The 15,218-nt window shown below is 33.2% G+C and overlaps 1 protein-coding gene across 1 annotated transcript; it reads left to right on the top strand.

The window, feature by feature from the left end:
• Positions 1–9,262: 9,262 nt before the first annotated feature.
• Positions 9,263–11,817, top strand: LOC143614267 (putative WRKY transcription factor 9). The gene is made up of 5 exons (XM_077087753.1): positions 9,263–9,719; positions 9,802–9,942; positions 10,035–10,382; positions 10,692–10,805; positions 10,919–11,817. Exons 1-5 carry the CDS (start codon positions 9,468–9,470, stop codon positions 11,582–11,584), a joined length of 1,521 nt encoding a protein of 506 aa, XP_076943868.1. The 5' UTR covers positions 9,263–9,467; the 3' UTR covers positions 11,585–11,817.
• The last annotated feature ends 3,401 nt before the right edge of the window (positions 11,818–15,218 follow it).

Here is a 15,218-nt window from a genome sequence, read left to right as displayed (position 1 = left end):
TAAAAATAATATATTCTCATGGGTTAACGAAAGGAATTATACTACCTGGGCTCCATACGTAATTTGGGCTCAGCTTAACCAGAATAGTGCATACGCATAACATATGACTACGTGAGTGAGACACATGCCTATGATGGTGTTCATAATGAACTTTTAGATATTGAGATTCACTCTAGCAAAATCTTTATGTTTTGAGAATGATAATGAAGATTCTGATAGAAAGAAAAATAGGAGAAATTTTTAAAATTTAAAGCCTAGAACATTCACATCCTCCATATATACCATCACTTCACTCTCTTCAAAGTTTTAAAAAGTCTTTTAAAAATATATAATCTCATTCACTATTTCTCTGTATCAACCATAAATTATAAATTAATAATAGTAATAATAATAAAATTTACTACAATAATTTTTTATATATGAAAAACTATTATTCATCTCTCATTAAATTATTTGAATTTATAAAAACGAGAAAAATAATAAATAGTTCTTTTAGTAATAAAAAATAGGGAAATAGATTTGAGAGTTATTTTGTTTCTAATAAGAAATAAATTTTAAAAATTACAATTTTTAGTAAAGTTATAAGATGTAATATAATATATTGGAAGAGACGTGAATGCTCTTAGATAACTCTCATGTCCATGGGCGTAGTTTCTGATGGGCCAAGGGGTCCCCGCCCATCCTCCCTTTGCTCTTTTGCTCACTAGTATAAAATTATTAGGTTTTGTTCGACAAAATTTTATATGTAGTGTAGGTATGCTTGTTTTGTCTGAAAATTTTAAGTCCACTCCCCCCCCCCCTCCCAACTGGTCGGGACACATATTTTCATCTAAACTTCATCACTGGTCGTGTCTAGTGCCATTTAATTATATTAGGAAAATATAACATCACATTTTGATTTTTTTTTACCCCTCGCTATCACTATTTCAACTTTTGTTTAGTTTCGAGTTTTCTTTGTTTTAATATCATTTAAAATTACTTGTACCAACTTGCTTAGGGAGTGGGTTTGAAAATTGGCATAATAAGAGATCTCTTCCCGTTTGCATGTGTTTATTATAATGAAAGTCGTATCTTATAAGCCAATGAGAGAATCGGTCATTATACTATATTATAAATTAAGCCTTACTAAATTCAATAACTAATTAAAATGTAAGACGCAACATTTATGTACACTTTGAGTATATGTTCAAAGTTATTAAATATTAACCATCAAATAATACAAGTGGGAAACTAAACAATGAAAACTGTTCAGTCTATATTTTTATGGCTTATTCATAATGAATTTCACAAATGAAATTAAAATTGTTGAGGTTAATTTACGGTCCCATCAAACGAAAATAATAATCTGTTGTGTCAGTAATTAGCCCATTTTTAAACCGGTAAATTCAAACGCAACGCATGTAATAATAAGATTAAACCAAACATGTGTTAACCTGTTTATAACTTAAAATTTCTGTTAGTATATGGATTTTAGAGGTGTTATTTAATACATGTTAATATTAAAAGTTTTATATTTTTTATTTTAGTTCTTCTCTGACCATACATGTTAATATTTTGATATTTTAATAATTTGGAGGTATTAAAGTTCAACAAGAACACTAGTAGAGTTGGACGTTGCTAGAGTTGCGCTTATCTGAGAACATGGTTTAGAATAGGAGTTTTTAGAGCATAAGATTAAAGTTAAAGACTTTTAAAAGATAGTACAAATGCGTGTTAGCCTTGTTGTAATGAGTTATAATTTCTTACACTTTAGGCCTCGAGGGACTTTGCATGTGATCGTCTTTTTGTAGGTGGTTTAAGATGTTATATATGTGTCGATACTGCTATGTTCTCTTCCACCACCACTTCTTTTGTTATTTGGTAGCTCTATTTTCCCTATTGTTAGTTTTGGTTGTTTGTTTATTGTTGTTTTTTGGTATAGAGGATTCCTTTGAAAGCAACATCTCTTTCACATGCAAGCCCCTTCTCAATCTATCAATACCATGTAATTTGTGAGATATATTGGATACGATTTTTCAATGGAGTTCTTCTCTTACCATTCAATATTAGTATTAGATGAACTTTTATTATGAATTATATACCAACACTACGTTTTCTAGCTATCTTATTTATTACTCTGATTCTCCAATCCTTTTCATCCATGCCCTCTTATCTCAACATGAATATATACATCTAAATATGCATATTTGAAATGAGAGATTGAAAAATATGTATATTGGTTTTTTTTAATCTCAACTATCATCTTTTGGTCGTTGACGGTTCCAACTAACAAATTGGCTGCTAACGGTCTCATCTTTTAACGTATTTGTTCCCAACGATCCGCGACTAACATAATCCTAACATTGTTACTTGCAAGTCGCCAGAAAAAAACGCTTATGGCCGGAAAAGTCACATTTTTTTGCCGTAAACTCAACCTTAAGTCCTTAACACCACCGCCAATCGACTCACCACCAATCAACCACCACCACTTGAGCACCATCAACCGATTTTGACGATGGTTCTAGGAACCTCAATAATTAGGGCTTTTACTAAAAAAATCTTCCTAAAGGTCCGATCCAATGTTACAAAAATGTTTGAGACGAAAATGTTGAGTTTTCTGACAAAAAATGTTTTTCCGGCGACCTGCAACTAACGACGTTAGAATTCTATTACTCGCGGACCGTTGTGAACAAATATGATAAAATGTGGGATCATTATCAACCTATTCATTAGTTGAAATCGACAGCGACCAAAAGATGATAGTTGAGAGTATAATAAATACGAATACACCTAAAAAATATAGTTAAAATATACCAATTGCAAAAGAAAAGAGGTTTCCTTAAGATAATTATTTGGTTGTTTAATTGTTATTAATTAAGTTACTAGATATTATTTATAATATCACATCAATTTTTTAATGGGTACCAAAGCACAACCCAACTTTAAGTTTATCTGCATTAAGCTAGATTTTTGACGATGATATGTTCGGGATTACCTTTTCAACCCTACACTAATAATATCTCTAAGCTTTATATTCAAACTCTAGTGGTAAACTGTCGCATAAAATAAGTCGTATACTATATTAAATTAGGTGATCGGTATGAATATGAATAGTATGCATATATGCCAAGTTCTTGTTGAAATTCATATTACATGTACACACCCAACACATAAAACATGAAACCAACATGCATCTGATTGATAAACAGATAAAATATACATTAACTAATACGCTAGGTTAAAAACTTGTTAATAATTAGATTGAAGTCTTATCAAAATGATATGATAATTTATAGAAGATGTTACAAAAATTAGAAAACTTTATTCATTAGTTAATTAAAATAAAACGTCATAATACTTGAAGTGTGGCGTGAACTTAGCTCTCTACGTATTTATCATAAAATATAGACGTATGCAATATTAAAAAAAATAAAGTTATATTGTATTTACTCTATACAAAGCTTTCTGTTTCAATTAGAAGTAAGATCACGATTTGGAAATTGGAATCATTTGAGATTCGATATGTTGCATTGACCTTATAATTCATCATACAAGACTTGTTAGAAAAGACATTCAACTCTTGTAGGTTTGTTTAGATTTACGTAGTTTAATTGGCCGATCAAGCAAGCATAACGTTAAGCGGTATCGGTAGAATCTCATCTAATACAACCGACTCGTTTTCCACCTCTACTACACGAAATACGTAGATAAGTGTTTTATAGGATATTGATAAACAAAAAGAGTACTTATAAGATCTAGTGTTGTGGTGGTAGATTGGGGGCGCCGATTGCCAACCATGCAATCTCACCCATTAAACAACCACCAAACCACAACACCTCCCCGACGCCAAACTGGTTCCCATGCTCGCCATCCTACTAAAGCTTAAGAGGGCTGAAAGAGGTAGGATCCACCCAGTTTCAACCATTATTATTTTTATTGTTTTTGTTAATATTAAGTTAAACCACAACATCCTTGTTAAAGGGTTCGTAAGTTAAAGCTCAGTGTCTACATAACAGTGATGTAACAAGAAGTCTAAAGGTACAACAAAAAGAACAAGATAAGTAACTAACGAATAACAACGAACCTGCATATATAAAAACCCACATCAGCAAGAAGCTAACGGGGAAACACAAACAAAACCGCATCACCAAAAACAGGTTTTTTAACCAATCAACGAAACCTATTCTAGTTTTAATTAGAATACCAATTAGAATACCATAAAAATGAATAATTAACAATATCATTAAAGATAGACTCACTTTTATATGGACCTGTAGCGAAGATCATTTCGTTTTCTATGCTTCCAAATCACCCACCAGGTAGTCACGATAATAGCATCCAAAATCAATCTTCTTTCTTTACTCATAGTAATAGTATCGATCCTAAAAGCCAAATCTGAAGGAGTCAAAGATGAAGGAAAAGTCACCTTAAACCAACGAGCCACCACTTTCCAAATCGGAACAACCAAACTACATTCTCCAAACATATGCACACGCAGTTGTCTCAACTTGTCTCGAGCAAACCGAACACATAATCGAAGTAATGTCCAAACCACGATTACATAAATTTATTTTCGTAGGAATGCGGTCTAAAAGAATTCTCCATGTCAAAATATTAACTTTCCTAGGTAGCATCGGGTTCATTCATAAAGGAAAATTGATGAAATAATATTTGCACCACGATTTCCGGTCAACGCTCACCCGTTTGCTTCTATTTTTCAACCATATGTATTATTAAGTATTCTGCCATATGTGACGTAATTAATAAAGAACAAAATGCTGTATGGGATCAAACAACGAAAAAAACAAAGAGTATGAAACCTTGGTCAATGATGCTTATAATATCCAAATGATCACATTGGCCTAATCAAACCATAAATGCACTTTAATTGTTTATAATTTGGCGTCAGAGTTCGCTGCGGCGACGCTTGCTCCATCCACCCATCAACCCATCTTATCCCACTCTCATATTTTATATATAAGAAATCTTGATATTTTTTAAGAACTTTGAACAACTATTTGAATCTTTAGATTAGTTAATCAATAGTTTTAAATTAATGATGCAATCTTACTTCTTGGTAAATAAATGAAAATTGAATGATTTTAATTATATAGTAAAAGCTTAGGAAAAAAATTTACTTCATCTCTTTCATAATCTACCCTATAATTTCTACATCTACCTCAAATAAACATATTTTCTCTCTCAAATGTTTGACCTACCATAGCTTATAATCGGATGAACACGAATAAGGTATAAAGACGAAACGAGATGAAGCACAAAGAAAAATAATCGAAGTTTTATTAACTAAAAGGTGTTTATGGTTTAAGTGTTTATGATTTAAATGATTCGAAGTCATTCCATTAAGGTAAAATCATTATAAATCATTATAAATAAGGTGAAGTTACAAAGAGCTCTTTAGGCTTACAAACAGCCTAATCAATTATAAAAGATACACTGTTAATATTCCCTCACAGTTTGATCGAGAGCAAGGCAAACATTACTCAAACTGGATTTGAAGTTCTCGAATATTTTATGTGCAAGACTTTTGGTGTATATGTATGCATACAAGAACGATGATGAATGTGTAGCACTCGAATACGACCAATACAAACTTTCTCCCAAAGAAAGTGGGTATTAATTTCAACGTGCTTGTACGTTGATGCTAGACCGGATTATCAGACAAGTAAACCACTTCTTTACCATAATATACCATGGTGGCTTTCGGCAAGAAGAACATGCAACTCAAGTAACAAATTCTATAACCATGAAGCTTCGTTGACATTGTAGCCATCCCTCGATATTCAGCCTCTGCACTTAAACGGGATATAACTAGTTGCCTTTAGATGACCAAGAAATGAAATTATCCCTAGGAACACCCAATAACTTAACATGGAGCATTTAGAATCTATACACCCACCTCAACCGACATTTGAATAGCTAGTCTACATGTGATTCAAAGATAGGATAATGCATAGCCCATAGTCTAATGTACCCTTTATATACTGAAAAATATGTTTCAACCATGTCATGTGTGGTTCCTTTTAGGGGCATGCATGAAGAGGTACATCTTTTGAACTACATGAGAGATATCGGGTCTAGTGAATATGAGGTAACGTGGACCGCCTACCAAACTATGATATAAGATTCCATCTGAAAGAGGGGAGCCGCTAGTAGCACTGAGTAGCCATCAACAGCCAGCCAACTTAACTCGATGTATAATCTCCTGAGCATAGTTAGACTGTGATAAGAACAAACCTTTTTTGTCACGGGTAGTTGTCATGCCTAGAAAGTGATGTAAGGAACCCAAATCGGTCATAGCAGACTCTTGAGAGAGCATGGAGATGGTGTGCTTGAGAAAGCCATCATCGAATACAGTCAGAATGATGTTTTCCATGTAAAGAAGCAAATATGTAATATGTACCCCCATTGCGATAAACAAACAAATATGGACCTACCTGAAAACCATGAGAGGTAATGTAATTTGTAGAGCGATTATACCATGCTCGATGCTTGTTTAAGCCCATATAAAAATTACCTTCACCACAAAATGTGGTTAGGATAAGTGCAATCAACAGAAACAACCGATAGCTGCATATAGATCGTCTTCTAAAGATTACCATGAAGAAAGGCTTTCTTGATGTCTTATTGATTGATAGACCAAGAATGTGAAATGAAAATACCGTATATACAAATAGTTTTCAGTTTTTCCACCGGCTAAAAGTCTTTGTATAATTTATGCCCACCGTTTGCATTACCCATTAACTGCTAGACATACCTTATACCATTTTTGCTTTGTTCATTCCAATGGGGCGTTGTAGCTCAGTTGGTTCTTCATCCTCCAAATTAAGGTTAAAGTTACAACATGCATCTGAACCACTTGTACTAAACTCGTTTGATATGAACGTTTTTTGTCCATTTCAACCATTCAACCTCATTCGATATTGGAAATCACTTTGGAGAAACCTTCACAATTTCCGAAGCATCTGGATGGGGAATACATGCTTATATTTTGAAGTGCATTCCTCATTAGCCAACTTGTAAACGTCGTGTCGCTATAACCACTCATTCGATTGTTGAAGACGTTGTAAATGCCGTTAAGCTAAGGTAGTTCCTATTCATGTCCCTCCACGTGGAGTTTAGGGAATGGTGTTATTGATTCAGTTTACTTTAAATCTTATCATGAAATTTTGTTGTGACGCAAACCAAAGATCATAGTATTTATTGTGTTTTACCTAAAAGATGTTGAAAAACATAAACATTTATAAAGAATATAAAGATATAAATAATAAAGAATATTTAAAATGCCTTAGTTTGTACCCTTTCATATGCTGACCCAAGCTATAGGGACAAATCATTTTCCTCTACTAACCTTACTAGTGTTCTTTGTTGGACGTTTCTACGACCTCTTTATCGACCCACTTAATTCCTTGTATCTTTTTTACGGTTCCAGTTGGGTTCCATTACGATCTTTTGTGGATATTTTTTGGGTTCTAAACGTGTGGGTTGTGATTGTGGGAATTCTTGCGATACTTGGTATTGTTGTGATTGTTGTTAACAGTGGATTCTTGGTGTTGGGGAAACCAAAGGATCAAAATGTGGGGTATAACACCCGTAGAAAAGGATTGTGAATGCTATATGGGTTCGAATCCATTCTGATGAATAAATAGAGATTATAATTTGTGTGAGCGTTGTGATAGAGTAATTAAATTCAAGTGTTAATATTATTATGTTGAAGCCACGTAGGACTACATGTGGGTAAATAAACGGGTTAACCAAACCGACCCGAAAATCGAACCGAAACCGAACCGGTTTGAAACCAATTATGTAGAAACCTATTTGGAACCAATTGAAACCGTCGGTTTGTAATTTTCTCCATCAAAACCGGTTCCAAACCGGTTAACCAAACCGAAACCGGCCAAAACCGGTCAAAACCTGAACCGAAACCGATCAAAACCCGAACTGAAAACGATCGTAACATGGTAAGAAACCGATCATAAACCGGTTTTGAGTTTTGTTGATCAAACTGAACCGGTTTTAACCTAAACCAGTTTTGAGTTTTAAACCAGTTTGTACACCTCTACGTAGGACTGTGCAGGTCCCGTCGCAGGTATAAGACGTGATCTAACATGTGGAAGTACAATAAAAGGTAATAAATGTATTCTTAGCTTATATTAGGCTATGCGTAGTGGAGGGGCTACAAATTGGGGCGTTTTGCGCCGTGTGGCGCCCAGTCAGCAAGGGATGAAAATTTGTTTTTGGGGTGTAATGGTGTAGGGGCTACAATAGTAATATAATAATATATATATACATATATATATATCTTACACACACATATATATAATAATAATATATATATGCAAACAACACAGACATGAGGGCGAGAAGAACTCCCCGCCCCCGCCCCATTTCGCCCAAACTCGAGCCCCACTACACTCAGCCTTAATAGTCATGTACCAAACTTGTTATGTTGAAATTCATTTTGTATGCTCTACCTCTGTCTAATGGGGTGGTTTTTATTTGTTTGATATAAGATCATGTCCAATAAAAAAAAATAATATATAGAGTAGGTTTGGATTAAATATAAACAAAACTAATCAACGTGCTAACTATATGAATCAAGTAGTATAATTATATATACAATATAGTGTAATTATAGAGTAATATATATATAATATAGAATGATACCAACCCTAGCTAGCTATATATCTTAATCTTAAATATATATAAACAAAACCTTTAAAAACTCTCTGGTTGCTTCCTACATTATCTCAAGCCACCGGATTGTTTTGTTTGTAAATGAAGTCTTTTTATGGATTTGACCCGAATTCACGTGTATGGGTCTCACCAAACCCAGATAGCCCTAAAACGGGTTATAACATCTCATTAAATCAAAATTTAATCTTACCAAATATTTGATATGAAGATCCTATAAAATATGAATATACTAAAAATTAATATCCGATTTTGTTTTAACAAAAGATATTGTTCATAATTAAGAAATAATTTATAGCAAAAAATAATAATAAATGGGTCATGTGTGTTACCAAACTCATATAGCTTTTAAACCGGGTTATAACATCTCATTTATTTGTGAAACCCTTTCATCATCAAAATCATAAGTATATTATTAACTTTCTTATAATAAATTAAATTAGAAACGAATAATGTGAAATAACCCCGTAATACAGGGGGATAAAAGTTAGTATGTATGCATAAATATTATACACACACATCCAATATTATTTGAGTATAGTTTAAAACAACCACGGATCGCAACATACTTCTATATAGTGTAGTTGGCATTAAAAAAAGAAATAAGAGAATTAATGAAGCAAGTAAAATATTGTTTGGAATAATATGGGAGAACCTATTGAAAGTCAATAGTTAGATCGTCCTTTGTGTGTCTAAATACCTCCCTTGAGACGAGGGAATTGACTTTCGTTTCTCTAAAGAAGCTTTCTAGAGAGAGAAAGTGAGAGGTTCCTCATATGGCAACACAAGAAAATAATAATAATAATAATAATAATAATAATACAGAAATGGAGATTGATTTAACTCTAAAGCTTGATGCTCAAGATCAACAACCTGCTAAAGAATCATCAAACTCAGATCATCATGATCATGTTGATGATGATGATGATGTTCATGAAGTACAAGAATTAGAAAAAGATGTACAAACTACCATCAACCTAAAAGCACCAGAAAGACAAGAGCTTGATAATATTCATCATAAAGAAAAGGTACAACCTTTCAAAACCCTGGATATAATACAGGCTAACCCTACTAATAATATTAATAATTACTTGTATTTTTTTATGCAAGTTATCTATGTTGAAGATGGAGATGAATAGGATGAAAGAGGAAAACAAGGTGTTGAGACAAATAGTAGAGCAAAACATGAAAGATTTCCATGAACTACAAATGAAACTTTCGATTATTCGACAACCACCGAATTCAATCAAGGTACGCTTATGTTTGATTACTTATCAACATGTAAAGACGTGTTTCTAAAAATAATATATGGTCTTTAATGTTTAAACCTTATCTACATGCAGGATTTAAAAGTCTTTCTGCCTCTTAATGGGCACTATGAAAATCAAGAAACCAAAAAAACTAGCCCAAGATTGCCATTTCAAGAAAACGAAAACGAGGATTTAGGTTTGTCGCTAAGGATTCAAAGCAATACTACAACATACCAACATGCGAATGATCATCATGAAGGGAGTCATAAGGATTTACCAGAGAGCATAACAAGGATTATGCCCATGCAAAAAAGCACTTTTAATAATCCAGGCGATTTTGGTGGTGGCGATAAAGCTAGTAACAATGCGAATAACTTGATCGCATCGTTTCCTCACAAGAAAGCTAGGGTTACAGTAAGAGCAAGATGTGAGGCTGCCACAGTAAGTTTCAATCATATTTCTGTTGAAATTTATTAGCTTCATAATAAAATGGTGTTTTATTTAACTTAATTTATATTCATTGCAAAAGACTAATCTTCATGTTAAATTGCACAAAAAAAAAATATTAGTTTTCAAGATGAAAGATTTTATAGAAAATTATTTCAATTATTATGGTCTTATCTTTCACTTGCATCTTTTTGGTTTCACCAAATTGCTTAATCTGCCAAACTGTAGTACGTGACACATTTATAAGAAAACAGTTGTTTTTCTTGATTACGAATTTACAATCCAAGTGTCATATTTTTCTAGATGAATGATGGATGTCAATGGAGAAAATACGGGCAAAAGATCGCTAAGGGAAATCCTTGCCCACGAGCATACTATCGTTGTACAGTCTCTCCTGGTTGCCCGGTTAGAAAACAGGTTGGTCCCTACATAGCTTTATTTGTCTTTTTATCCTTACAATTAGCAAAATAAATCCATTTTAAATGTTGCATATGTATTCATGTTTTTTTGTTACATGTATATTTATGTAGGTGCAAAGATGTTTAGAGGACATGTCGATACTAATCACGACGTATGAGGGTAATCACAACCATCCACTACCCGTAGGCGCCACTGCAATGGCGTCAACGACATCAGCAGCAGCAGGATCCTTCATGCTACTAGATTCAAACAATTCTTTTACATCTGAACCTGGACCCATGAACCAGACGCCTTTCGCTAATTACCACATGTCATCGGGCATCATGAACCCTAATTCTTTTCAATATTCATCAACACATGCTAGAACAACGAACCTAAATGACCCTTCAAAAGGCATTATCTTTGATCTTACCAATAATCCAATGAATCTCCATCATATCCCAATTTCAAACCCTCCTTGGATGCCTAACAAGTTCCCTAATGGAAGCTTTAATTCTAGATCAAATCAAGGTGGAGAGGATATCAACAATAATAATAGCAGTAGCAGTATCAATATCAGTAACAGTAAGTCAATTATGACGGAGAACATGAGCGCTATTGCTTCTCATCCTAGTTTAATTAGGGTTGCGGTTGCGGCTGCAATCTCTTCTATTATTAATAAAGAGAGCCAAATAACTAGTAAAATTCATGCAGATGGTTCCACGGATCGAGAGAGTGATGGTAGTAGCTCTGGTGGCAAAACATGGGTTCTCGAATCGCTCTCTAGAAAAGTTTAGCTTCATTTTATAATAATACGATTGAGTTCCAAGTAACGATCAAGCTAGATCGAGTACTCATAACTCATAAGCATTGCTTTGTTTACGATAACTATTTACATAATTGCTATATTTACAAATGCATTATACAGTTGTAATCTTTTAAATATATTGGTTCTTGAATGTACAAGCCCCTAGTATTGGTATAGATTTGTACTTTTATAACTTTGTAAGTTAAAGACTACTGAATGAATCTTCAAACCGCAAACGTCTTATATACTTTTTTTTTAACGATAAATTTCTTTTAATCCTTGTCATATGTGGGATTTGAAGCCAAAACCTTCTTCTCTCAAACTTAGGTGTTTAAAGCATGGGCGAAGATTAGTTGGGGCCAGGTGTGGCCCCAGCCCCTTCCGTTTTTTCGTTCGTTAGTGTAAATTTATCTTTTTACAGTCGAAATTTTTTATACATAGTGTAATTTTACCCGTTTCTGACCAAAATTTTGAGTCCGCCCCCTCCGATTTTTCGCTCGATAGTGTAAATTTATCCCTTTTCAGCTGAAAATTTGTATACATAGTGTAAATTTACCCGTTTCCGATCGAAATTTTGAGCTCGACTCCTTCATTTTTTCGCTCGGTAGTGTAAATTTATCTTTTTTCGTGCGAAAATTTTTATACATAGTATAAATTTACCTGTTTCCGACCGAAATTTGAGCCCACCCCCTCTAGCTTATGCATTTTTTTTATAAATATAAGTCTGACCCCCTCAACATGTATGTCCAAACTTCACCACTGGTTTAAAGGCGTTGTCGTCTTATATACATGCATGTTATAAATCACAATTTTTATTATATGATTTTTTTACGTATTATTTAAAGAGCTTCAACAGGAAATTAATGAAGCTAGCTTCATTTATTTATTCTTTTAAACTGTGTTTCATTTGTTTTGTTTATTAAGGACGGAGTGGTTCCGTGCATGTGAGCTCTTCAATGCTGTTAATCAGTCAACTAAATAATAGATTACTTTAATTCATAGTCATTAATGAAGTACATGGAATGCATTAATATTGTACCCACTCGACAGTAACCGAAATTAAGTTTTTGTATGTTAGAGTGAAAACAAACAAACAAACAAAACATATAGACTGACTTTCATTACTAAACATGAAATTATTTCTAGAAAAAATATACAAATTCTTATTTCATTTAATTTTATAATAGTGATTCATATTTTTCAACTTTCCACGTTTTATATACAAAATATACTAGACATGAAATTAATCATAGCCATGTGGATAAAACTTCCAAATATGTTCAACTTCAAATCCGCACGTGGACATCACCTTCATAGTTTTGAAAATTTGATTTCCTTTTGTCCTCCAAAATCGTATTATGTGAGATCAAAGAAGTGTAGATTACATTCATTATCATTTCTTTTAACCACATTCGAGCCATATTAGATAGCCCACTTTTGTTTTTTCATAACCGCAAATGCATGTTCATGATGGTGACATACTTTGGATAAATGACGCCAGTTTACTAATAATACCCGTACTGGATCCATAACATTTATCATTGTTGGATCGGGGAAAGACCAAAGAACTCATGGTAGATCCAAAGATCATCATCATATGTTGCCACGACTACAAGCATTATGGCCAGGCCATGAGATAGTTCGACCACTCCTAGCGTATGCAATTAATACTGTCAAAAACTAAATATTAATAATTGTAACAAAAATAAATAATAGCTTCAAAAAATTGTGTATAGTATCGTGATTGTTTTCTCAACATTTTCAAATGCTCATTGCATGAAGTGTCGTAATTGACAATAACTCAAAACGTTCGACCTCTTTTGAGAAAAATGGATATATATGCACCCGTTGTAATTAAAGTGGCAACTATTTGAATGAATAGTGTCTACTCATGCAAAAAACGATGTTTAAAACTTTTTAATAATATATGGGGTTGTCACAAAATAGTATCGTACATGACGCTCATTAACAGTCGCACGATCCCAATCAACTCCAACATCCTCTTGTGTGCGCATGTGAACTTTCAACACGATGTTAATACATCAGATTGTGACTAGAGAAGCCTCCATCAATAGCTTGTCTTCCTCAGATGAATCCGAAGATGATATATCCATTTTTTAATATTGTTTTAGAATATATAGTGTCGTAGATATGTGAAGAAAATAAATTGGCTTGATTGGTATTTATACTTTTACACTTAATTTATTAATTTTTTTAAAACAAAATAAAATTTATATTATATATTTAATAAGAAACATAGATATTACATCAACATAGCAGGTAGGCGGGCAACAAGCTGCGCCGCCACCCCTTTCTGAATTGTAAATAATTGTTTGGCTTATTTTCAAAAGCATCCAACAGTTAAAAATTGTGACCCAACGTGTGACCCAATTCACACTTACCCTTCTCACGCCCTTGGACGCCCCAAGTGTAGCGGGTGTTATGAGTCCACCTGGAATGGGCTAGTATGCCCACTCACCTAAACCATAACACATGATCGTAGGAGAATTAAGATGTGTTATTTGTGTTTTAATTATTATTATTATTTTTTTAAGTTTGTGCTTTAGTCACATTTTATTCATCATATGATATGATAATATTTGGAGTTTGAATTTACAATCATTGTCGTCTATATGTAATAATTTAGGGAGTTTGAATTCTTTTTTCTACGATTTAACATAATTTATTTGAAACAAGTTGTTTTATTACTAGTATTTGTCCTGCTGTTGAGAGATTCAGGATCCACTACTGCGATCGATGTTGCTCGGAATTTGTTATTAGAACACGCCCTGCAAAAAGCGTATACCCATATACTAAATTAGTACAATAATTCACACATCCTACTTTTTAGCTAGATTACAATATACAAGTCCTATAGTTTCTCGTGTAAATAAACGTTACAATGTAAAGATAATGCTAATTAAACCCTGATGCGATTGTTTGAAGAGATTTGTACTATGTTCCAAGAACCCTAAAAGAAACCTATGATGATGAAGTTGTACAATGCCTAGGTGGCATTGAATCAACGTTATTGGCTCTCATGAAACATAGTAGCTTCGGTATTTCCTAGGATTTTATTGAAATGATAGCATCTGATATTGAATTAATCAACATGCATCATGAATATTCATCAACCCAATGACTCCATTTTATAAAATTTTAATTCTTTTTAAATAATTTCGATGTATCAAATTCAAATCTAACCAGGGCCGTCTTTGAGGCATGGCAGGGTAGTCGACGGCTATAGGCCCGACACCTCGCTAAGCCCGAAATTTTTTTTTTCAAAAAAAAAAGTTATATGTATTTTTATCAAAAACATGTGTATAATCAATGTTTCAACACAATTACATAAACACTAACTTGGTCTAATGGTAAAGGGGTATGATATCTAACAAAAAAGTTGTGGGTTCTAGTCTTATTTGAGACAATTTTTAAGATTATTTTTATACAAAAGTTTTTACACAACTTAAATCATAATCAAATAAGCATATTTATAATTAAATTGTTTAAACCCAACAAAATGTTTCTTTTACTTAAGACCCAAAAAAAGTTTGCCTTTGGCCCAAAAAGTTTTTCGTCTTTTCAAAGCCGGCCCTGAATCTAACACGGGTGTAGTCTGAAGA

The sequence above is a fragment of the Bidens hawaiensis genome, unplaced genomic scaffold (genome assembly GCF_021521415.1).
Source record: "Bidens hawaiensis isolate Kalapana, Puna unplaced genomic scaffold, B.hawaiensis_p1.1 tig00039533_1, whole genome shotgun sequence".
Classification (NCBI taxonomy): domain Eukaryota; kingdom Viridiplantae; phylum Streptophyta; class Magnoliopsida; order Asterales; family Asteraceae; genus Bidens; species Bidens hawaiensis.
This window is presented reverse-complemented; position numbering and strand designations above follow the sequence as displayed.